Source organism: Trichosurus vulpecula, chromosome 7, assembly GCF_011100635.1.
Source record: "Trichosurus vulpecula isolate mTriVul1 chromosome 7, mTriVul1.pri, whole genome shotgun sequence".
In the NCBI taxonomy this organism is placed as follows: domain Eukaryota; kingdom Metazoa; phylum Chordata; class Mammalia; order Diprotodontia; family Phalangeridae; genus Trichosurus; species Trichosurus vulpecula.
This window is the reverse complement of record NC_050579.1, coordinates 37,920,052-37,945,172: the sequence shown is the minus strand read 5'-3', so window position 1 is coordinate 37,945,172 and position 25,121 is coordinate 37,920,052. Positions and strand designations below refer to the sequence as shown.

The 25,121-nt window shown below is 48.0% G+C and overlaps 1 protein-coding gene across 1 annotated transcript in view; it reads right to left on the bottom strand.

Moving 5' to 3' along the window:
* The window catches only part of RAB11FIP4 (RAB11 family interacting protein 4), a 56,777-nt gene that overhangs the window by 12,780 nt on the left and 18,876 nt on the right, over positions 1-25,121 (bottom strand). Inside the window, exons 2-7 of the mRNA XM_036768539.1 lie at positions 4,132-4,355; positions 3,029-3,220; positions 1,706-1,840; positions 952-987; positions 475-574; positions 6-109 (exon numbers count right to left, since the gene is read on the bottom strand). Of these exons, the coding sequence (XP_036624434.1) occupies positions 6-109; positions 475-574; positions 952-987; positions 1,706-1,840; positions 3,029-3,220; positions 4,132-4,355 (791 nt within the window). The remainder of the gene's footprint in view (positions 1-5; positions 110-474; positions 575-951; positions 988-1,705; positions 1,841-3,028; positions 3,221-4,131; positions 4,356-25,121) is intronic.

Sequence of the window (25,121 nt, the reverse complement as noted above, 5' to 3'; positions counted from 1 at the left end):
ACTACCTATGGACCAGCTGTGTGTTCTCTTGTTTCAATTTGCTCTTCAGGTCTCCGTTGGTCAGGCTGTCATTCTCTAGCTCGGTCACCTTTTTTTCCAGGAAGCTCACCTACATATAACAGCAAGAAATCGGAATGGGTGGATTGAGGGGACAGAGCATCTCAGGCTTGCGTGTGGTTAAAAAATGCAGGAGGAACAAAGGTCCCCATTTCAGGATTGTGCAGATGTGTACATGCATACCCCCTTGCCTCCCTCCCAGTAAAACACACAGTAGGTACTGCTGTATTGACTTCCCCACGGACTCCTAACAGTGCCCTGGGACTTCCAGTGGCTTGGGATACACTGTTACAACATCTGTTGCTCCTTCCACGTCCCACCCCCATCCCTCAATGTAAACAGTTCAGATTCTCTTCGTAAGCCCCCAATGCCCAATGAGAAACAAGGGTGCAGATGGAAACCTCAGCCTGCTCTCACCTTCTCTGTGAGGTCGTTGTCACAGGAGTCAATGCTGTCCCGGAACAGGTCCTCGGTGCTGCCGTTACTACTGCTGAAATTGCTGCTATGCATGAGTTGCCTGCGAACGCCAAAATGGAAGCTTTTTGAGGACAAGAACTAGTTTGTTTTTCTCTGTGTCTCCCCAGGGTTTAGCATAATTAGGGCCAAGGGTCAATGTTCACATGGCTGCATTTTCTCACTCAGGGATCTTCTAGTCTGGGGGAACAGAATCAACGCTGGTTTTTTGTACAGCTGTCAGGACAGAGGGACAAACTTCTGTTGGACAGTTACGCTTGGCATGTCCCATCACTTAATGTCAACTCTGTTAAGGGTCCAGAGTGCTGCCTGAGGGTGGGACAGAGAAGTCAGGGGAGGGAAGAGGGGCTATCTCAAGTCATACAGATAAGTAAAAATAAAACATTAAGTCCCAGAGAAACCCACAAGAGAGAGTCTTACCGTCCAAATGCAGTGCTAGAGATCTTCCGGTTGGGGCTAGAGGAGAGGAAAGAAGAAATAACTGAGACCAGCCTTGGTCTTAACTCAAAACAGACCATCGATCACATTCATGATCAAGGTTTGGGGGGAAAAAGATGCCTCACAGATATTCTTTGAAACAACACAGGGAGGTAGGGGAAGCTCCCTTCCCCAGTTAGTCTACATAAAATGGGATTGTATTTGCTGCTCTGTGAACACTCCCCTGTGTTTTCCCACCTCCAAGCCCTTGCCTGGCCATTCTCTTCTCATCCCAGCACAGGAAAGGCTTGTCCCAACTTTCTCCCTAGTCAGCAGCGGGTCAGGCCCTCAGCTATTTACACATCCCAAGAACCTGCTCCTCAGCAGGTTAAATCTTATGATCATAGGTTAAAGGATTGTAGATTTTGTGCTAGCAGGGACCTCAGAGGGCACCTATCCAATCCCCTCATTTTATAGAAGGACCGAATCCTTGGGAAGTAAAGTGATTGCCCAAGATCACACAGCAATGCCAGGATTCCAATGAAAGTCATCTGACCTCTCAGCCCATGCTCTGCCTTACAAACTCCCCTACGCAGACCCACTGGAGGGACTAAGCTGACCTGCTGGCTGGGCAGACACAATCCCTCTCTGGCCCAGGATGGCAGAGGGTGAATGCATTCCTCTCATTCATGTTCCTTCAGGTCAAAGCCGGATCCAAAGAATCCAGAAATCCTCTCTAGGGCTGATGCTTGCTCACCTGTTGGCCTTCAGATTCTTCAGCCTGGCTTCCAAATCATTCAGCAGACTGATCTTCTTACAGCACTGAGAGCAGTACACATCCAGCAGTTCATTGTTGTAGACGTGCCTCGTTTTTCTAGGGGTCTGTCCTGCGCTGTTTGTTGGTGGGAAGGAGATAACTTTACTTATCATCTGCCTAATCTAACTGGTTAAAACATCCTCCTGAGCTGAGGTCCCATGATAAAAATAAACAACCACCACCACCGTAGTACTTTTTAGGTTCGCAAATGCAAGCACACAGTCGGATTGGCTCCTCACAACCCAGTGGGGTGTATGCTACACGTATTTTTTATTATCATAAGCTCCATATTATAAGTGATGAAATTTAATGTCATGACTAGGTTCACCAAACTAGCAAATGTTCGGGACTGGATTTGAACTTAGATGTCTGCTGACTCCAAATTCAGTGCGTGCACTTCAGGAAAGTCTGAACTCCCTAGAAATGCTGGGAGCAATTCAATGACAGAAATCACCCCTGGTACTGGTTAGATCTAGAATCCTTACAATATCCTGGAGGGAGAGAGTGGAAGGCAGTTAAGTAGGTTTGTGCCCATTTAAAGGCTAGGAAGACCGAGGTCTGAGGTCTAAGTAGGGACCCTTGCCTCTCAGCAATTTCCCCAGATAAATTCCAATTGGCATCTTTCCCAGGTATGAGATGAGTGGTTGGTAGAGACAGAAAAAGAGACATCAGTAGCTCTTGACAAAAGCTGTCATGCAGAGTCAAGTCTTCTTGTTCCCAACCCCCAGGGAGGAGTGTCCACTACAGAATGAACTAGGGTCAGAGGCAACCATGCCTGAGACACCTGACTCAGAGCCAGGGATATGCTAGGAAATGTTTAACAACCGGCTCTGGCAGGGTGGGAGGGATGTATGCAGGACACACTTCTTCATTTAATCTGTCCTATTACTATTTTCTCCATCACTTTCTTATATCTAGATGATGGAAAAAGAAACCCGAATAAATCAAGCCCTGATTTGCAAGGTTACTGATTTCTGAGAAGTAAATGCTCCTACTGAAAACTGAACAACCAGTGACAGCTGGCTCAAGCTGACCCCAGCCCAGGCTGCTAGCTGCAGGTCCTAAATGAGGCAGGATGGTCAGTCAGTCGGTCTACAAGCATTTATTCAATGTTTACGTCGGGCCAGGCACCAGGCTGCCTCTCCAAGAGCAGTTCTGCCCTATTTCCCTTGGTAGAAAAGCACCAAGTTGCTCTCCCATCTCTTCTCTGAATCCTAAACCCTAATCGAGTCCTATTTCCCAGCCCGGACCCGGAGCAGCCACCTGGAAGACACGGAGGACCCCAGGTCAGAGTAGACGTTGGTTCTGGCTTCATCATCAGGACAGGGGCTGCTGGGGTTAAAGTCCACGTCCTCCCCTTCCCCGTAGTCTTCAAATTGCTCTTCATTACTGATGAGAGAGGCTGTCGAGTGTGTGGAGAGATCGGATGTTGCGGATGGATTGGGGATAAATGACCTGGAAGACCAAGAGAAGCACCTTTTGGACACTTAAAGGCCTTTCTGATCTGGCTCCGGCCCACCTCCCCACACTTGATACCGTCTCCCCGCTCTGGCCCAGCCTCGCCGGCCTGTCTCGCTGTTTCTCATGAACGACACCTCTGCTGCCGGCTCTGAGCGTGCCTGGAATGCCCTCCCTCCTGTCTCCTCACTTGTGCTCCTCAGCACCTCAGCTCAAGTGCTACTTCCCGGGGGGGGGGGGGGGGGGGGGAGCGTTCCTGATCCCTCTTCTCCTCCCCATCTGTGCTCATGTATAAGGAACTGGTCTGGACTGAGTTCAGACTCGAATGTGGCTGCATGACTAGGAAATTCGCTGATTTGCCTGGGGTCACACAGTTTTATAGAAGCAGAAAACAAGATTCAGAGAGGAGAAGAAACTTGGCCAGGGTCACGTGGGTAATAAGTAGAAGAGCTAGATCTGATTTCACAACCATTAGCCATCCACTAATGGGCAGCTCAGCTCTTCAGTCCACCTGGTGCTCTTCCCACCTCCAAATCATCCAAACCTGGTGGCACAGTGGATAGAGTCGGGAGGACCCGAGTTCCGATCTGGTCTCAGACACTCACCAGCTGTATGACCCTGGGCAAGTCACTTAACATGCCTGCCTCGGTTTACTCAGCTGTAAAATGGAGATGATAATACCATCTATCTCACAGGTGGTTGAACGGATCCAGTCAGATGATTGGCACATAGTAGGCTCGAGATAATGCTTATTCCCTTCCCCTCTACCCTTTAAGGGGCATCCCCCTGTCCCAGCACCAGCACAGTTGTCTGCCCATCAGCTCACAATGTGAAAGGGAAGGAGGAATCCTCCTCAACTGGACCTGAGCAGGAGAGGCTATCATCAGCCCTAGGGGCGTTAGACTTACTTGTCACCTGGAAGAAAGAGGCCTCCGAGGACCCCATCCTTCTCCTCTCCTGGACTCATGTCAGATACTTCCAGACTTGGGGCACTGTCAATGGCGCTGTCCATGTCAGACTCATGAAGGACTTCGGGCTGGGCCAGCGTCATGGCCTCGTCCTCAGGAAAGAGATCGGACTCTCTGAGGGCGTTCTCGCTATCCACGTAGGCAGGGTCCTGGATCTCACTGCCCTGGGATACAGAGAGACACACACACACAGCGTGAATGAGGAGCGAGACCCCAAAGGCCGTTAGATCCGCAGCCTCTGATGCTCCTGTGTATAAATGGGGACGGGGGCAACAAACCTGCCTTCAACACCTGTCTTAAGGAAAGAGAATGGAGTTAGCAGCAGGGAGATCTGAGTTCAAATCCAGAAACTCTCTGACCTGGGGCTAGATGCTTAACCAACCTGGGCCTCAGTTCAACGCAAAGAGCACTAAATTTGGAGTTAGAGGCAGGGAGATCTGAGTTCAAATCCTGCCACTGACACTGGGCCTCAGTTTCCTCACCTGTAAAGTGGGAGTGCTGGACTTGCTGGGCCCTGAGATCCCTTTTAGCTGTAAAGCTATAGCTATACACACACACACACACACACACACACACATATATGTATATATGTAGAGAGATAGAGAGAGAGAGAGAGATAAAGCTATGATCCTGTCATCTCACTTGAGCCTCAAACCAGCCTCGAGAAGCAGGTGCTCCTGTCATCCCTATTTTACAGACGAGGAAACTGAAGCCCAAAAGATTATATGATTTGCCAGGCTCAAGTGGCTATCCAGAGTGAAGGCCAAATTTGAACCCAGGTCTTCTTGACTACACGGCTCAGTGATTTACAATCAACAAGTATATATTAATAGAGTTACAGAATACTTATTAATACTATTTATTATTGTTAATATTCATTATTTCATTAATTCCAGTAATTAATTTCATTCATTCATTAATAATTTATTAATTATTAACTGCCTACCGGGTGCCAGACACGGTGCTAGGCACTGGGGATACAAGAACAAAGAAACAATCCCTACTTCAATGGGCTGCCGTTCCAAAGGAGACAAGGACCCGATGAGTGGGGGCCCAGCATGTTCTCCAAGGGCCCTTCCTGTTCTAGATCAAATTAATGAGAAGAGGGAGAGCATCGTCTCTGCTACCAAAAAATTAAAACTGAAGCCAGTTATCGATGAGGTCTTGGTGTCAGGAAAGTGGCCGACACCAGCCGGACCGCGCAGCTTCATCAGGGGCTGGGGCTTGTTCAGAAGGCGGCGCTTCTGGCTCTCTCCGTCATAGGCAGGAAGCTGCCGGGCCGACGATAAACACAGACCCAACGACCAAAGAAAACCTCGGTGATGAGCTGGTCGGCCACGGTGGGACACTAGGGCTGGGACACGTTCCTTACAAACCACTTTCCTACACGGTGTTCAAGGCATCTTGTCAGCTCATTACCCCCAAACAAAACAGCACTGAGGGTGGGATGGAAAACTGGCGCAGAGACACAAAGGAATGATGACTTTCAAGATCCATCCAAGGTACACTGCAAGCCAGTCTCAAGCTTCATCATCGCCTTTGACAAGTCTCAGGGAATTAAATTCAACTGAACAAGCATTTATTGTGCAGATGCTAGGTATCAAGGTGGCTAGGTGGTGCCACAGTGCACAGAGCCTGGAGTCAGGAAGAGTTCCTGAGTTCAAATCTGCTATGGGACACTTACTGGCTGTGTGACCCTGGGCAAGTCACTTCACCCTGTCTGCCTCAGTTTCCTCATCTGTAAAATGAGCTGGAGAAGGAAATGGCAAACCAATGCAGCATCTTTGCCAAGAAAACTCCAAACGGGGTCACGGAGAGTTGGATTTGACTGAAAGCAACTGAACAACAAGATGTCACCCCTGTTGATATGAAGATAAAGATAGCGGCCCCTGCCCTCCACGAACCAATGTGCTCCTGGGGAAAACAAGCCTGTGGATAAGTATATTATTGAACAAATATCAAATGATTTCAGGGTTACAGGGAATAAATACTAATAACTGGGAAGAATCAGGAGAGGGTCCTAGGAGAAGGCATTTCAGCTGAGCCTTGAAGAAAGCCAGGGGCTCCAAGAGGTGGCAGGAAATTACAAAAGCATCCCAGGTGCGGGGTCTGGGCAAAGGCCTGGAAGCCAGAGATGTTCAGAAAGAAGGCGAAATCGACCAGCAGCAGCGGCGGTGGCATACAGTCCTGCCAGCCTAGGAAGACGCTCCTGACGGTGACAGGTCGAGCCCTTAGCAAATCAGCATCCTCGACTTCTCCCGGGCAGAAAAGGCTCCCTGAGCTACCTGCCTGCCTCCACCTGGGCTAACTGGGCTCCAAGAGAGCCAGCGGCCAGCCTCCAGGCCGCTCCGTCTCTGGGTGCACTGCTCCCCCAAAATCATTCTAACCCAACTGGGGTCTTTAACTGCATTCTCTTTATAGTTGATCTTACAGGGAGGAGGAAGCTGCTGGAGTTTACTGGTGACACAGTTAGATCAGGAAGATCACTTTGGTACCTGAGAGAAAGATGGACTGGAGTGGGGAGAGACTTACGACAGGGAGGCCAACCCAAGGTTTACTGAAATAGGCCAGAAATGAGATGCTGGGGGCCTGCACCAGGGTGGTGAACATGTGAGTGGAGACAATGGTTTTCTACTACGGAAAAGTAGAAATAAAATAAATGATTTTAAAATAAATAATAAAAATAGCAATAAACCTTTTTGTTTGTTTTTAAGAAAAAAGACAACTATTAAACGTTTCTTTTGCTTCCCTTCCTTGCAAAATATAAAACCTTAACACGTAGGGATTTGAAACCTGACACAAATGAGAAGACTGAGCCCATCCAGCTGTCCTCAGTAGGGACATTTCATTCAGGCTGGATGGATTCCGGCTGAATCGATTTCATACGACCGTTCAGCCATCATCTATGACGTTTGTACAACCCTGGAGAAGATGGTGGCGACAGGCCCAGAGCCAGGCCTTCAGTGCTCCCCCTTCTCAAAAGGGAAGGAAAGTCGTCTTTAAATGACAGGGCCAGCAGTCTGACTTTACTCTGTGGCGACATTCTAGAATGTATGATTAAAAGGGAGGGCCAGTGAGCACTCTGAGAAACAGCCGCTATTACAAGCCAACACGGGCACATCAAAAGCAGGTCGTACCAGACTAACCTCTCTTTCTCCTTCGACAACGTTACCGCTGCATTAGGAGAACAAGGGGAATGCGGTAGAACTACCCGGATTTTAGTAAAGTATCTGGTTAAGTTTCTCACGATTCCCTGGTAGATAAGACAGGACACAAAGGCTGGAGGATAACACAGTAAGGTGGATCCAGAACTCATAAGAGCGCTGACTTCATGGACAGATATTAAGCTGATGGGAGGTCTCTAATGGAGCCACAGGGCTCTTTGCCACAGTCTCGCTCCCTTCCATACCTTTATGAATGACTTCTCTCTCTCATTAGATTGTGACTTAATCCTATTCCTTCAATAGATCCTTATACGATACGGTTTGAAGACCCCTAACCATGCCCGTCCCCTGCTTTGGCCACATTCTATCTCCTCAATGTCCTTACTAAAATGTGGAACCCAGAACTTAACATAGACATTTGGGCATCCACCATGACGGAGTCCAGCAGGCCTTAGCATGGTAGGAAAAGCATGAGATTTGGAGTCACAGGACCTGGTTTTGAATTCTGGTCTGCCATTTACTGCTCTGCCTGTGGACAGTTAAAGATGTCCCAACTCCCTGAGGTCAGGGTCTGTTTCACATTTGTCTTTATATCGCTAACACTTAGCAGAGTGCCTGGCGTGAAGTATGAATGAATGAATGAATGGGTGAATGAGTGAATGAATGAAAAGGCACATAGTAAGCATTTAGTGCGGGGTGAGCACTGCAATGAATGCCAGGGATACAGACAGAAAGGCAAGACAGTCCCTGCGATTGAGAAGCCTACTTGCTAATTCGGGGAGACGACAGAGGTAAGAAGGTTTCAGCAGCAAGTAGGTACTTAATAAATATCCACTGACTCCACCACGGTCACATAAGGATTTATTGAAGGAAGAGGATGTTTCCGCTGGAGAAGAGAATATTAAGGGGTTTGGAGCAGAAAGAAAGATGTATAGGATAGCTACATGTGAGTATCTGATGGCCTGCCAAGAACTGGGTTCAAGCCCCATTTCTGACTCATACTAGCTACACGCCTCTATCCTCCCACCAAAAACATAAGTGCTGTAAAAAAAAAAATCGTACCATACTGAGCCAGGCCCTCCCAGCCTTAAGGAAATGTAAATTAAATTAGCATATAAATTATTAATTGTTATATATAAGTTTATATAAATTATTAATATATAAATTAGAAATAATTTCTATATTATTATAAATATATAAATTATATATGTGATATTTACGAAATTCACTTAGTAACAAGGAGCTATGGCATAAAAATATAATATCATATATGTATGTATATATATATATATCCCTACTACAATTCATATGGAAAACAATGGGGAAGCACATTGGAAGGAACCAAGAGACAAAGCAATAAAGAAAGTCAAGGAGTTGGGTTCAAATTCTGGCTCTTTTGACTACCTGTGCTATATGGGACAGATCGCTTGCTCTCTTTGGGTCTCTGTTTCTCTACCTGTAAAATGACTCCATGACCTCTAAGACTTCTAGACTGCTATTCTAGATTTCCTTGAGAACGGGGACTTTTTGTTTTGTTTGTTTTCTAGGAGGTACAGATGGGCCTGGAGTCAAAAGACCTGAATTCAAATTCAGCCTCCAACATTTACTGTCTAGGTGACCCTAGGTGAGTCACTTAACCTGTTTGCCTCAGTTTCCTAAACTGTAAAATGAAGATAATTAACAGCACTTAGGTATCACAGGGTAGTTGTGAGGATCAAGGGAAATAACTGTAGAGCATTTACTTGGTACAGTGCCTAGAACACAGTAGGTGTTTAATAAATGCTGACTGATGAATCTGAAGGAATCCAATCCTGCCTCAGACTTACTACCTGTGTGACCTCGGGCAAATCACCGAACCCCTCTGGGCCTCAGTATACTCATCATTCACACAAGTGGTTTGGACTAGATAGCCTCACTCTAAGTCTGATCCAAAGACCCAGAAGGACTCACAGGAAGCCCGTTCACACTCTGAGAACAGCAGGATTCGCAAACACTACCAAGAAGAAAATGACACATGTACAATCCTTCAGGTCTTAACAAAGATCAGATCTGGAACAGGGTGGGTAGAGACAACGATCAAAATGGCTGAGCCGGTTGGAAAGGTCCCCGGGGGTGGACAGACTCATCACTCACTCCCTCCCCCCCCCCCCCACATCTGTATGGTGAGTGCGGGTAACATCTTCATTTATTTATATGGTATTTTAGGTCTCGGGGTGCAGAATGAGATGTATATTTTGGGACGGGGCCAATGCTGGAATTTGTTTGGCTTGCCTGGGTATTTCTGTTACAATGATTTTTGTTAAAAAAAAAAAAAAAGGATAGGGTGAGAGGCAGACAAATAGATTTCTGTTAACTGAAAGAAATTAAAATTTAAAAAAATTCAACTCCCTAGAGGACAGGACTTTCCTCATCCCTACTCCACATCTGGAAAATAGATTTGGAGCGTTGGGGAATCCAGCAGCTTTAGAAAGAATTTGGGACACCCCCCGCACATGCACACAGGGACTGGAATGCAGAAACATGGCTGGGGATGGTGCATGCCAGCCCTACCGTGAGAGCAAGCTGCTTGGCTCTCTGGCAAGGCAGTTCCTAGTTCAGGGGCTAGTAGCTAGAACAAAACCTCCCAGGAGGGCTGGCTCTGCTTGGCGGGGCAGAGGAACAGAGACACCTGGATCTCCCACTGCCGGTGAGAGGAACAGCAAGCCCCCAAACCTCTCCAAAGGCAAAGATTTCCCTAGCCTTCTGATCTTCACTCTCCCAGACGCCTTCTGGAAGGATGATGTTTTCAATACTCATTTTATGAGATGACAAATGTGATTCCCTGGGAGCAGAGCATCCTTATAAAATTTAGTTTCCATCCACCCAGAAACTGCTGAAACCTGGATTGGGGAAGAGAGGGGGGAGACAGATAGAGGGAGGGAGAGGGGAGAAGAGGAGGAGAAGAAAAAAGAAAAAAGGAGAAGGAAGAGAAGGAGAAGGAATAGGAGGAGGAGGAGGAGGAGAAGGAGGAGGAGGAGGAGGGAGAGGAGAGGGAGAAGGAAGAGAAGAAGGGGGAGGAGAAGAAGAGGAGGAGGAGGAGAAGGAGGAGGAGGGAGAAAGAGAGAGGGGTATAGAAAGGGGGAGAGATGGGGGAAAAGACAAAGAAAAGAGAGAAGTGGGGGAAAGAGAGAAACAGAACCAGAACACCTGTGGGTGAGCATCATCATCATGTTCATGGTTCTTTAAGCTTTGCAAAGCCCTTTACATATCCTCCCTCATCAGATCCTCACAAGAACCCCATGAAGTAGGGGCTATCATTCCCCTTATCATTCTACAGATAAGTTTCCTGAGGTCCAGAAGTTAAATGGCTTGTGCACTATGGCGCCACCTAGCTGCCACGATTAGCAGCAGACACTAAATGTTAACCACAGGATCTCAGAGGTGGCAGGGCTCTCAGAAGCTCTCTGGCCCAACCCATCCCTGAAAAAGAAATCCCTCCAGGCCCACCCAACAGGAAGTCTAATTCCAGAAGCCTCTTGCATGAGGGAAAACCCCTAGCCCCAGCCTCCTCAAGTAGCCAAGTGGACGGCGCTTACACCAAGCCCAAATCTTCCTCTCCGAAGAGCGCATTATTTATTGCCTCCCCAGAAACAACCAACTTACAAATAAACGTTGGAATGCAGCCCATTGGGAGGCAAGGGAATCTGGGAAAGAGGCTGGGGTATGAGGCACCCCTGAGGATCCCCTTCCCTGCCATGACACATGCCTCCTTCCCAGGGGTAAAAAAGGGCACACACAAACGCTCATTTTGGTTTCCAAAGGGGCCCTTCAGCTCATCCCCTTCCCTCCCCAGAGGCAGGAACAAACCCTCATTAAGCTTTACATAACACAGCTAGCACCAATACAGCGCCTCACAGAAGCTATCTCATTTGGTCCTTACCACAAACTTGGGAAGTAGATGACATGACTATCTCCATTTTACAGGTGAGGAAACCGAGTCAGAGATCAAACGACTTGCCCAGAGTCACACAGCTAGTATATGTCTCAGGCAGGACTGAATTTAGGTCTTCTTGACTAGTATTTTTTCTTTTTGAAGGAGGAAGGCACGGCAGTTGGGGTTGAGTGACTTGCACAAGCTAGTGTGTCGAGTGTCTGAGGCTGCATTTGAACTCAGGTCCTCCTGACTCTAGGGCCGGTGTTCTACTCACTGAACCACCTAGCTGCCCCGAATTTAGGTCTTTTTGACTCCAAGTTTAATACATTATTCACTAGGTGACTCCTCAGCTCCAAGGCATTTCCCAGGCTGATCAGCATGATGGGTGTCTAGAGCTGCTGGGGGGTACCATTTACAATCATCCCCACCCCCCACTATGGCACTAGACCCCTGTGATACTAAAGCAAAGGATGCTGGACCCATTCCTGCAGGAAACTACAAATTAGCAGAGAGCTTTCAGCCTTAAGTGGAATGAAGGCTGGAGCCCTCTCAGAGGATTTCCCTGGGAACTTCTCCATTCCTGGAGTCCTCCTGACTGATGTTAAGGTACAGAGCTGCCATGAGGGTTAAGGGGGCAGGGGGTGGGGGTGGGTCCAGCTGGAACCAGCTGGATCCTGGATGTCTGAGCCTCTGCCCACAGGCTGGCCCCCTATGCATCTCAAGAGGGCAGCACCAACCCAGCACAAGGACCCCAATGTCACTTGTACTGCTATAGGAAGTTGGTGCTGGCTGAATTCAGAGACAGCTAAAAGAACCACAGTGCTATGACAAGTGGGGAGAGAGAGAGAGAGAGAGAGAGAGAGAGAGAGAGAGAGAGAGAGAGAGAGAGAGAGAGAGAGAGAGAGAAAGCGCTCTCCCAGGCTCTGGGTGCTTGACAATGCTCCATTGTCCCCAGGCTCCTCAGGGGGAGGAGGGAAGAGAGAGGAGAAAACCAAGTGCCATGAGTCAACCTGGTCCCTAGTCCTGCAGCTATCCACCCACACCTCCACGAAGCAAGACTTCCTCAGTGACAAAAAATGTTTCCACTTCCCAACGGCCCTGACTATGACATCACTCCCCTGAGACTTATCAACCACAAGTACCCAGTCCATGCCAGGGCACAGTCCTAGGCACTGGGGATGCAAAGACAAAAGGGAAACAGCCTTTGAGCCCTCAGGGAGCTTACATTCTATCAAGGGAAACAACATGGCAGTATTTGTCCTTTGTTGTGAGGACCATGACATCAGAGAGGTGATGCTATGATGTTCAAGTGAAATGGATTTAAGTGAGGCAGGTCTGTGCAAAGTCACCAGCCTCACTTTCTCCTCTGGAGCCATCTGGGTCCAGTGGCAAGATATAGATCAAGACACTGGAGATGGTCCAGGATGCAGTGGGGGACTGTGGCCTTTTCAAGCTAAGGCCTTTCCCAGGTCTCGGTTTGACTGAGGCAACACCCATTCAGTGATTAAGTCCAGGCAAGAAATGAGGCAGAGAACGGCCTTTTTTACCTACTTAAAAAAATGAAGGGAAACAACGTATCTTCTATGTGAAAGATGGGATTAGGGACCAGACCTGTGATTTCAGTGATATTAGGGAATTCCCAGGATGTGGAAAAAATCCCTCCCCCAGAAGCTCTGTCGGTCTCTTCCCCATACAGAAACATTATACAGAAGAGACGGGTGGAGAGGCAGATTCTTCTCATTCCAGAAGCCAACATTTTCCCATTCCAAATTCTGTCCAGCTCTGTGTGGCCAGCAATGCTGGGCACTGGTTTTCTGTCCCGGAACAGAGTTCTTTCCTTCCCACACTCGCTCTCCCCTCCCAATGCTATTTAATGACCCATTCTTTAGGATGTTATAAGACGGTATATAACCTCCCTTAGAGAACATGTTTGGAATGAGTTGGCAAGGCCCTCTATCCCCTCCCTCCCCATCCCCAACCCCCTTAGCGATGCTCCATTCTCTACAAAATAACGTGGAAGAACCGAGGGACCAAGCCTGCCTCAACAAGGTTCGGTAAAAATAGCCTCCAATGGCAGCCCTCAACATGCTTTGGGGTGAGCGCCTGGGATTCACATGCACAACCTGGGGAGGTGAGGGAAAGGAAACAAGGGTGGGGGGAGAGGGGAGAGATGGGCAAACTGCCTGGCCTCAGGAACGTGTTTCTTTCAGTTTGGGCTCAATGTTTAGGCAAGTGATGAAAACCGTTATCAAAATACCACATCAGGGTATTCAGCAATGGGACAGAAAATGGAGATATCAAAACCTGTTCCTCTTTTGAGGGAGGCAGAAAGTTTCACTTACACAGATAACAAGTGCAGGTCACAGGGGGAATGGGGAGTCAAAACAGGAGAGGAAGACATGGGTCCCCTAGTCTTTGGTAAATTAACTAAAGTTCTGTTGTGTATAAGGGTCCTTCTTCCCTACTCCAGTCATCCACTCAGGACTGGGTCATCTCTCACCATGATGCTGTAGATAGCTTCCAGTGTGGGGTATGTGACCCCCCAAAAGGTATCCATTCACCCAATGGCCAACTTCCAGAGAACGATGACCTTTCCCACATTCAGCTAGAGTGACCCTAAGATCCAAGGTGGAATCCTTCGCTCAGCCACATTGGAAGGAGAAGGAACATGAGTTCAAATCCCACCTCTGCTGCTCCTTCTACGTTTGAGGAAGCAAGGTAGCCTTGTGGTTAGTGCTCGGCCTGGAACAAGGCAGTTATTGTGGTTGTTGTTCTGCCATTTCAGTTGTGTCTGACTCTTTTCTTGGCAAAGATAATAATGCACTGGTTTGCCATTCCTTCTCCAGCTCATGTTACAGATGAGGACAAACTCACTCAAATCAAACTCGACTGCAAGTCATGTCATCATTTTCCTGATGTCATGGGCCTCTTCGAGAACAAAGGACAAACAAACACACACGCTGATGAGGAAACTGAGGCAAATAGGGTTAAATGACTTACCCAGGGCCACACTGCTAGTAAGTATCTAAGGCTGGATTTGAATTCTCTCTCTATCTACTCTATCCACTGTGCCCCCTAGCTGCTCCGGATGAGATTCTTCTCTTTCCAGAAGCCAACATTCTCCCATTCTAGAATAAGGCTCTGGAATAAGGCTGTTCAAATCTGGCCTCATTATATTACTATATATAATACATATACACTATAATGTGCTATATTATACATACATATAGACACTATATAATATATATGCTATATACATATCTATCTATATATATATCTATACTATACTATGCTTATTATTACTACTTTCTCTGTGACCTTGGGCTAGTCACTAACCGAGCTGGGTCTCAGTTTCCCCTTCTCTAAGATGTAGGTGCTGGAGCACAGGGCTCTGAGTCTCTCCCAGCCCCACATCCAGGATTCTAAGATCTCCTTCAGGGCCAGCTTCCAGAGCCCAGGATTAACACACTTACACAAGGTTAGAAAGTCCTAGCAAGGAAGGCCAGAGAGTAATTAATGCGGGCCCCTTCAGGCAGATGCCTATCAGGGAAGGGCAAGCGAGATAACCCACGATGGAATTTCTGGGGAGTGTGTTGGAATGCAGCTCTTTTCATTTGAATACAGGTGTTGGCCACATACCCAGGGCCAGGGAGCCTCTGGTTCCAAATCATTACCCTTGGTCCCAGCTCACTAGAAACAAAGCTTTGGCTATGAGCTGAAGGAGACTTTCACAGAAGCAGCTCGGAGCTGGAAGGGCCTTTGGAGGTCACCACGTCCACTCTGGGTCTGAACAGTAATCCTCTCTCCCCAAGGAGAAGCATCGGTGGTGAAAGAGGAAAGAAGCCTAAACAGGGAATTTCCACCAGCCCTGTGTCCGAATTGAGACAGAGACAGACAGAGAAACAGAGGCAGAGAGACAATGAAAGGGGGAGGGGTGCAGAGAGACAGGGTCAGAAAGAGACAGAGACGCAGAACTACAGAATACTCCATAGCCTTGCTTCTGGAGTCAGTCCTGGATTTGGATCCCAGCTCTGGGAGTCCTTGGGCAAGTCCCTGCCTCTCCAGGCCTCAGTCCCCTCATCGGTAAATGGAGCTGGCCTCTGAGGTCCCTTCCAGTTTCAAGGCCATATTCTGCCCCTAAGAGCAACTCACTTTCCAGAGTTATCTAATCTGATCGTAATCACCAGGGGTCCTGCCCGGTGGTAAAAGCCTGGTCAGGGCTGATCACATGTCATGTTACTCTCAATCCCAAAGGAGATGAATTCTGAATGTTACACCCATAAGAAAGGAGTTTGGGGGCAGAGAGAGCTGCCAGTGAGAGAAGTGGGGAAGAGGAGAAGAAAACAAGTAAGCACCTACTATGCGCCAGGCCTTCTGCTAAGGGCTTTACAAACATTATCTCATTTAATCCTTGTACCAACCCTAAGAGGTAGGTGCTATTATGGTTTGCATTCTACAGATACTGGGGCAAACAGCAGAAAAGGTAAGGAAGAAACCACCCTGGGCCAATGGGAAGGAAGAGGTAAAATCTTTGGCTAGGAGTAGGTGACCTTGGATTCAGAATTGTAAAAAAATCCTTGGGACCATCCAGAATAGGCCAAGAAGGCCAGATGAGGTCAGTAAAAAGGATCATTGAGCAATGAACAGTGAAGGGTGAGTTAGTGGCTTTTCCTGTGATGCTTCATTGAGACCCAGGAGCCGAGAGGACAAAGGCTGAGGTGACTTGGGACTGAAGACCAGCCCAACCCATGGAAGCTCAAAGGGCGGAGGCATTCTGAGATCCCAGGGAAGATGAGGTCAAAGTAATTCCTTTGAACCAGAGATTCCCCCACCTGGGCTAAACACCCCAAGGAAGCCAGAGGTAGATGGGTCCACGTATACCAAATAGTCATAGACTTTCTGTGGTCCCAAAGACCTGGGAGGGAAAAAAAAGCAGGTGCCAAACAAAGGTGCTCACTGATAATGGCCAAACAAGTTATGGTACATGGTTGCAATGGAAAAGTATTACTGTATCCCAAGAAACAGCGATGGTGAAAACTTCAAGTCTGGAAAGACGTCTGTGACCAGGAAAATAATACACACAATTCCTTCGCCAATGTAAAGGGAAAAAAGCAAACAAATGGAATGCCTTACAGTGACCTAGCTCAGAAAATATACCATGTACCTCCCTCCTTTCTTTGCAAAGGTGGGGGACTACAGACGTGGAACACGAAATACATGGTCAATCTGCTTCAAGTAACGATGGATGGCTGGGGGGAGGCAGGGATACATTTGGAAATGATATAAAAACAGAAACTATCGATACAGTTTTAAAAGGTGACTAACAGCGGCATCTAAGCTGTCTGGGTTGGGGAGCGAGTGACACCAATGGGATGAAGAAAATACATAATTAACAAGAAACCCGGTGTGAACAGGAGTGGGAGAGGGGGAAGCTCAGGGTGTTCATCGAAGGGACCCCTCAGGTTTGGAAATTTGGGAGGGGGGCAGTTCTGAGCCCCTGGAGGTCCAAGGTGGGCCCAGGCCAAGACAACAGTGAGTCGGGCAATCAAATCTACAAGCATCGAAGGAGCACTACAGTCAGTCTTAACCATTAAGCATCTACTGAGTGCTAGGCACAGTGCTAGGCCCTGAAGATACAAAGATAGGCAAAAGGATGAAGGCCTCAAGCTTACATTCTAATGGGGAGAGCATTACAGATTAAGCTAAATACAAAGTAGATGGAAGGTGTCCCAAAGGGAGGGGGTGCTAGTGGCCGAGGGGCCTGAGAAGGGCCTTCTGAAATGAAACAGGGCTGGAGAAATGGGGAAGTGGAGGAACTGAGGGTGAGACCTACCAATGGTAAGTGAAACAGGAATTCTGAAGTCCCTCGGAGTATGTGTGTGTATGTGTGCGTGTGTGTGTGTGTGTGTGTGTGTGTGTGTAATACAGGCTGTGTGAGCCTCGGTAAGTCACTTCATCCCTTTCAACCTCAGTTTCCTTATCTGCAAAACGGACACACACACACACACACCTTCCCCCTACTTCGTATTTAGCTTAATAGAGACCTACATGCTAACACAACTAGGTGGGGCAGGTGAAGCTCTGGATTGAGAGCACAGAAGACCCGAATTCAAATTCTGCCACAGATAGATACTTAGCGATGTGACCCCGAGCAACTCACTGTACCTCTGTGTATCTCAGTTTCCTCTTTTGTAAAAAGGGGATAATACCAGCTCCTCCCTCACAGGGTCACTGTGGGAGTCAGAGGAGAATCTATGGAAAGAAAGCATTTTACAAACCTTAAAGCATCATACAAATGTCATGAGGATGAGGATGATGATGATTTTGGCTTCCGAAGAGCCGATGGCAAGCCACAATTAACCTCGAGGCCAGAAAGGAAGATGTTAAAAGGGAGATCCAGCTGGAAGGGAGCTCAGAGGACATCTCCCCTGTTGCACAAACAAAATTCTAAGGCAGGGAGAAGAGGAAACCAGGTGCCCGAGGTCAATAGGTAATGAGGGGCAGAACTAGGATTCAAACTCGGGTCCCCCTCTGCCAAGTCCAGGTGAGTGTCAGTCTGGGGGATAAGCATTGGATTTGGAGTCACTCACCCCGGGTTCCAGTCCTGACCCTTGTAACTTCCTGGTGCCGGCACTTGGACCAGTCACCTACCCCATACTTAACGACATTCTATTTCTTTTCTTGAGATCCATCCCATGTCTTTATAGACATCCTTGTGGCCCCTCCCACGAGAAGATCCTTAGGAATAGGGATTGTTTTATTCTTCCTATTTCCACCCCCAGTACCTGGCACAGAGAACGCGCTTAATAAATGCTTATTGAAAGGGCAGATAGGTGGTAAAGTGGTAAAGCCCTGGCCCTGGAGTCAGGAAGACCTGAGTTCAGATCCAGCCTTGCTTACTAGCTGTGTAACACTGGGCAAGTCATTTAACCCTGATTACTAGAGAGAGAGAGAGAGAGAGAGAGAGAGAGAGAGAGAGAGAGAGAGAGAGAGAGAGAAAGAGGGGAAAGAAAGAAGATAGAAGAAGGAAAAAACAAATGCTTAATGATTAATTAACCTCAGTTTCCTCATCTATAAGTGGAATTAACCTTCTTCCCAAGACTTTAGAAGAGGAACTTAGTTAAATGACTAAATGTTACACCTCTTTCTACTACCACTGCCCAGGCAGGCCTGGGGACAGGCTGCTTCTCTAGAGCAGGATCCTCTGGTCCACATGAACACACACACACAGCCAAGCTCCTAGGCTTGCCCAGTGCCGTGAATGGCAAAGGTCATCTCCTGAGCCCCAGAGCTGCCCACCTTCCCTTCCAGGAGGGCTCTGCCTCCTCTGCTCCAGGACCCGAAGTGCCCAGAAGAGAACTGGAGGCAGGACAGGCAAACCATAAGGCCCAAAGGCCACTCCATCCCACATTGTCAAGTCTCCAGTTAGGAAGAGGGGGGTTTGGGGAGGGGGTGGACTGGCTCATGACTTAGGGGCCTAAATAGGACTTGAAAAAAGGGGGAGTCATCAATGCTTTCTGGAGAAGAGCTCTGTGTTTCAGCACCCACGCTATTTTAAACAGAGTTCAAACACCTAAATGCTTTGGTTTGTAACTACACACAGCAAGAGTGTGGATGAAGCTAATATTACCAGGTCTACAGTCATCTTCCTAGCTTCAAACCCAACTTTTCTAAGAGTTAAAGCCAAAGGGCCCTTAAGAGATCACTGAGCCTTGGGGGCTTTTAACATGAGGACCATGCCTCTCCCCTTCCCCTACATCCTCAGAGAGGTTCCAGGGGAATCTGTGAACATTGATGGGAAAATAATTGTTTTTGTTCAGTTGACTTTCATGACCCAATCTGGGGTTTTCTTAGCAGAGATATTGGAGTGGTTGGCCATTTTCTTCTCCAGCTCATTTTACAGATGAGGAAACTGAGGCAGACAGGGTTGAGTGACTTGCCCAGGGTCCTGCAGCTAGTAAGTGTCTGAGGCTGGATTTGAACTCAGGAAGATGAATCTTCCTGCCTGCAGGTATAGAGGGCTCTACCCACTGAGCCACCTTCCCTTACCTTTAAGTGAAAATGAACAAGTCCTTTATTTAAAAGCCTGATTCCGGGATGGGGTTCAGAGGCTCCCACCAGCCCAACAAAGAGGTCCAATGCACAAGAAAGGCTGAGAAGGCCTTGATGTAGCTCCACCCTCTCATTTAGCTGGGGAGAAAGCCAGGAGAGGTGAGTGATTTGCTGCCTCAGCTCACACAGCAAGGGAACCAGGTCTTGTCCCCAAGTCTTTATAAGGACCCAGGTTTCTTTGCCACCTGGGTTTTCCCCTCATATAAAATGGAGCCAATCAGGCCAGGTCACAGGTATGAAAAATTGGGATTCCCTCAAGCCACGACCAGACAATCCTCTTCCTTCTGAACCGCTCCCAGGGGCTTCGATCCCCCAAAAGGACAGCTCCACAGTGAGTCAGTCGGGGGAGAAGACATTGCTAATTAACAGGTCTCCAGCCCTTCTGTGCCACAGTCTTTATTTTTGGCAACTTGAAATCCAGGGCAGATGGATTTCTTCTGTTGTGGTAGGGCTGGGAAAGAGAGAGAGACAACACCATAAACCCCAAACTCGGGCCCCTTGCTCATGAAGATAGGGCACCAGCTCTAATTCAGACGTGGCATGGTATCTGGTCCTCCGGCCAGAGATGTGGCATACCGCAGCTGGTCAAAATCCTGATGTACTGAGAGGGGAAAAAAAATGGGGGGAAATCTCCCAGCTCTTGGTTCTTTAAAAGCCCATTTCTCAAGGTCCCACGGACAAATCCAACCCTTGGTAAGTCCATCTGAACCTCTATTGTACTTCCAGCAATTTCTGTCACTTTGTGTTCAGTCTTTCCTTCCTTTCCTCTCTGTGACCAGCCCTGTCTCTATCTCTATATCTGTCTCTGGTCGGGGTGAGGGTGGGGGAAGGGCTCTGTCTCTGGGAGTCTGTCTTGGGTGGGGGAGCTTTCCTTGGGAAGGGTCTCTGCCTGTGTCTGTCTGTCTGGGGGGGGTCTCCATCTCTGTGTCTGGAAATCTCTGGCTGTTTCTCTGTATCTCTGGGTCTCAACACCCAATGCTCACTGAAAAGTCTTGCAACAATCAGCCAATCGATACCAACAAGAATTTACTAAGGACCTACTATGCGCCACGCACGGTGCTAAGCTCTTGGGGCACAAAGACAAAAGGCACCTGGCTAACTTCCCATGGACATAGAGTTCTAGAATGCCTCAGAAGACACGTCTATGAAGTTGAGACATCTCTCAAAGTGGGCATCTGGGCTTCCCTAGCATAGCAGGAGCTTAGGACCTCCCCAAGGCAGCCCACTCCCCTCTTCCTTACATCAAGCCTAAAACTGGAAGAAGACAGCCTTGACCTGGGCCTTGAAGAAAGGAGGAGACGACATTGACAAAGCAGACTGCTTATGCTACCGTATCATGGTGCAGGATAAAACATTTTGAGGGGGGCCTTGAGAGTCAGAGCACAATCCCATCAAGATGTCAGTGAAGAAAAAGACACCTAGGGAGGTGAGATGATTAGCCCAAAGTCACCCAAATGATAATTGGCAAAGTCAGGATTTGAACTCAAGTTCTGTGACTCCAAATCCAATTTACTTCCAGTTCTACGACTCAGTCTTCCCTAATGCACAGGAGAGGAGAGACCTTCTAGACTGGGGGAACGGTATTAGGAAAGGTACAGAAGGAATAAATGTCGGGTCTTGGGAGAAATAATAAGAGAAATGGTCTACCTTGAGAAGACATTCCATCGTAATCTAACGAAAACTTCTAATCCTGGGTGGGGAAGGAGAAACTCAGTTTCCCCTACAGGCCACTGTTGAACAAAGCCTATAAGTAGCTGCAAGGGGCCTGGGCCACAATCTAGAAAGACTCCAAAGTGGAGTTAAAACGGGCCAGATCAAGAGCTCCTCTGGCTCTCTGAACAGGCGGCTATTTTCAGCTACAAAAATTACAGCTTTTTAAAAAATGTGGTTGTTTGAAGTGAGGGCTTAATTACTTACACGGCTAGATTGGAGGGTGCCTTGCCTTTGGGGTTTCCGATTTTATCTCCACCAGGACAGGAGGTGAAAATGAGAAAGTCTAGGACAGGAGCCCATTAGCATCTGGCTGGGCTTGTGAGGCGGCTCTTCCCTCCCGAAAGAGGTCTGGTCCAAACGCAAGGCATTCAGAAACACGTGGCCATCTGGCACTGCCCACTGGGGCCGACTACAAGGGGCCTGAGAGCTCTTAAAAGGGGAAGAGCATGAATCAGGATGGGGACCTGGGGCAAAGGGCTCCTGTGAAATCACTCCTGTGAATTCCCTGCAACTGTAGGGAAGGGGAGAATGACAGAGCCAGACTGGGGAGGGATCTCAAAGGCTGTCTGGTCCAAAGAGTGGTCCTTTTATAGATGAGGAGGTCCATCGGGCTTTCCCTCACCCAGGCTCAACCCACTGGGCCAGAATCAGCCCAAACCTCTTCCTTCTCCCTCCATCTGTGATAATGGGGGTCCCTGACTCAGTCTCTCTAAGTGAATAACTGTCTCTAGGTCCCTTAACACCCCATATTCACTGAAGAGACTTGGAATAAGCAGCCAATCCTGTATCAAGCATTCACCAAGCACCTACTAAGAGTCCATGCCTTGCCAATTCTACTGACACAGTACTTCTCACATCCTGACTCTCCTCCTTATTCATACGGCCCTCAACATTACTCCCCTGGACTTTTATAACAGCCCCCCTCTCTCTATAGCGGCTTCTCTCTCCAAGTGATCCTCTACAGAGCCACCAAATTGACACTCCTAAAGCACGGGTGACTGTGTTACTCCCCAGCTCAAAATCTTCAGTGGCTCCCTGTTGCCTCCAGGATAAAATACAAACTTCTCAGCTTGGCGTTTAATATCCTGTACAAAGTAACTCCCACTAACACGTCTAGGTCTGTTTCCCTTCCCTTCCTTTCCCTTCCCTTCCCTCACTCTCCGGTCTGGTCAGAGCAGCTTGCTGGATGTCCCAGATACAACAATGCTGTTCAGCGGGGAAGCACTCTGGCTCTGGAGTCAGAGGAACCAAGTTCAAATGTCACTACCTGTGTGAGCATGGGTAACTCACCTCCCCCCACCCCAGGGCTTCAGTTTCTTCATCTGCAAAATGACAGAGATGGACTGAGTGGCTTCTGAGGCCCTTTCCATCTCAGGAGCTATGATGCCACGAACAGCCATCCATCTTCCGTCTTCTTCCCCCATTCCCCGAATGTGCTCCCCCTCCTCACGGCCGACGCCAAGAATCCCTACCCTCCTTCACAGCACATGGCTCAGCCACCACCTCTTACACAAGGTCTTTTCTGATTCCCCCCACAGCCTGGATATTAGTGCTCTCTTGGGTTTTTTTTTTCAATTGTTTCATTCCTTTAAAAAAAAAAAGAATGCTCCATTCCTTCCTTCATGGAAGAGTTTGGGGGGCTTATGAGTGTGTAATATTACATATACTGCCAAACACTGTTGATAGGTTGGTTGACTTTGCTAAATTGCTTGACCCAGATATAAATGTAAGATAAATAACAAATAAATATAATAATAAATAACATTTATTAATTTAGTTTAATTTAATAAATATAAATAGATATAAAAATATCTCTGTTACAAATGTTAGCTAAGGGATAGGTGGGGGATATATATATGTATATATATTCAGAAATGAATCTGATTAAAAAAAGAAATGACATCAAAAATTTTAAGTGGAAAAAAACGGTGCTCAAAAATATTGCCGCCCCATCTTGCCATTCCCACATGAACTTATTTGATTCTGACAACAATCCCATGAGGTGGGTACTATTATTACCACTGGGTCTATTAGTGGGTTTCCCCCAACACAGACACCATCTGACAAAGTACAGCTGAACAAAACCAAACCAAAACCAAAACCAACCATGGGACACATGTGACAGCATACGCCTTCTTCTGAAATGTGCCCCCTTCTACAGAGAAGAGGGAAGACTTGTTTCATCCCCTGTTCTTCTGTCTCAACTGCAATTTCTTTGCGTTAGCTTCTGCATTTACCCCAAAGAGAATGCAGACACTGGGGTACAGAATGATGGGGATTCTTTGCTGACCCAAGCTTAGCTAAGCACAGTGCCTGGCACATGGTGGGGAGCATGGAGGAAGGGGTGTCTGGTCCTGGATTCCATGGGGCCACAGAGAACTCGGGGCTAGGAAATGCCCTCTAACAATGCTGATTCAGCAACAGGGCTAGGACTTGGAGAGGCGTCTGGGCACAGAGCAGCTAAAAGCCCAAGTCAACAAGCCAGCGGGAAGCAGGAGCTAGAGGTGAACTTGGGTCTTCCAGAACGACAATCCTGTGTACAGTAAGCACTCGATAAATGTTTGATGACTTAACCAAAGCCAGAGCTTTCTGACTCCACCAACCTGTACTGAAAGAATAATTGGTCTTTGGCTAAAAAAAAAATGTATAGGGGGAAGAGCAATTAGAGTTAATATACTGAGGCTTCCTAAATGCCTCTGGTCTCAAAAAGGAACTCGGCAGACAGAGCACCGTCCAAGCCCACAGAGAGAATGCACACTCCTCATTTATTATCCCTAGCCCAGGAATGCCAACCTCTCGACTTAAAGTTACAGCAGCCTAATCTACCCACGGACTGTACCCACCCCCAAACCTCCAGTTAAAGCACCCAAATCCCCTGGATTTAGAAAGGAAACAAACAAGGCAGTCACACTGTTTACCCACAGCTGAATCCAAACTGCTTCCTTATACCAGGGTACCCCAATACAGATGCTCATGGGAGTGTATCTGGAAAGCCAGGGCTGGGATGGGCACCCAAGCAACAACTAATTCCCCTCTGTCTCCCAGCAGACCGGACTTGAATCTCCACCCCTGCCCCTGCCCCAGGTCCTTCAATTCTCCAAAGCCCTCCCCATCCCCTGGCATGACCTGGCTTTCCTAGTGAGTGGGAGAGTGAGGCCAGAAGGACAGAGCTGAGCTCATTCAGTGGCCTGGCAGGAACTCTGCTTGGAGGTGCCCTACTTCTCTCCATCCCTTCAACTGGGCACGGCCACGCAGCCCAAATGCCCAATGCCACAGAAGGTTCTTTGTTCTAGGAAGAGCCTCTGGGGTCACCAGCAACAGTCCTCAAAAGCCACAGTGAGAGGGGAAAAAGAACAACTCTGGGTTTGAGGTGCCCGATCCCGGCCCTGACCCCCTTCCACCAACCCGGCTTCCATTGCTCTGACCCTCTGCTCATCCATCCTCTTCTGAAAGGCTGGGACTCTGCAGCAGCCTATGGCCTCAGAGCCCTGGCTATGGTCAGAAAATATAAGCTCTTCCAGGCTACTAGGAGTCTGCTAGGTGAACGGCTGCCAGGGATAACAGATGAAGGGCTGGAAGAGACCACAGAGGCATGTATCCCACACTCCTTCATTATTGAGATGAGGAGACAGAGATCCAGAGGACCAAACCCCTGCCCAATATTACACAGGTGGTAAATTTTGGAGGCTGTATTAGAAACCAAGTCATCTGACTCGCCAACCTGTGCTCTCTCCTCCCCATGATACAACACTAGGCCGAATGAGAACAGGCGATTTTTTTTAAAGTCACAATTCTCTCTTGCTATAGCCCTGTTTCCTTTGAGCTTGATTTCCAATGAACCCTGCACCCTCATGGACAGGGGACTCTGGGGACCAAAGCACAAGGAAGGATTTTTATCTCTGGGTCCTGGTCCAAGAGCCGGTGATAAAAGAGATTTTTCTAAAGACCTGAACATTGACCCAAAAGAAAGAGGAAGCCAGGGAGAGAGAGCCTCCCAATCAAGTTAATGCAGCTGCTTGCACTAGAAT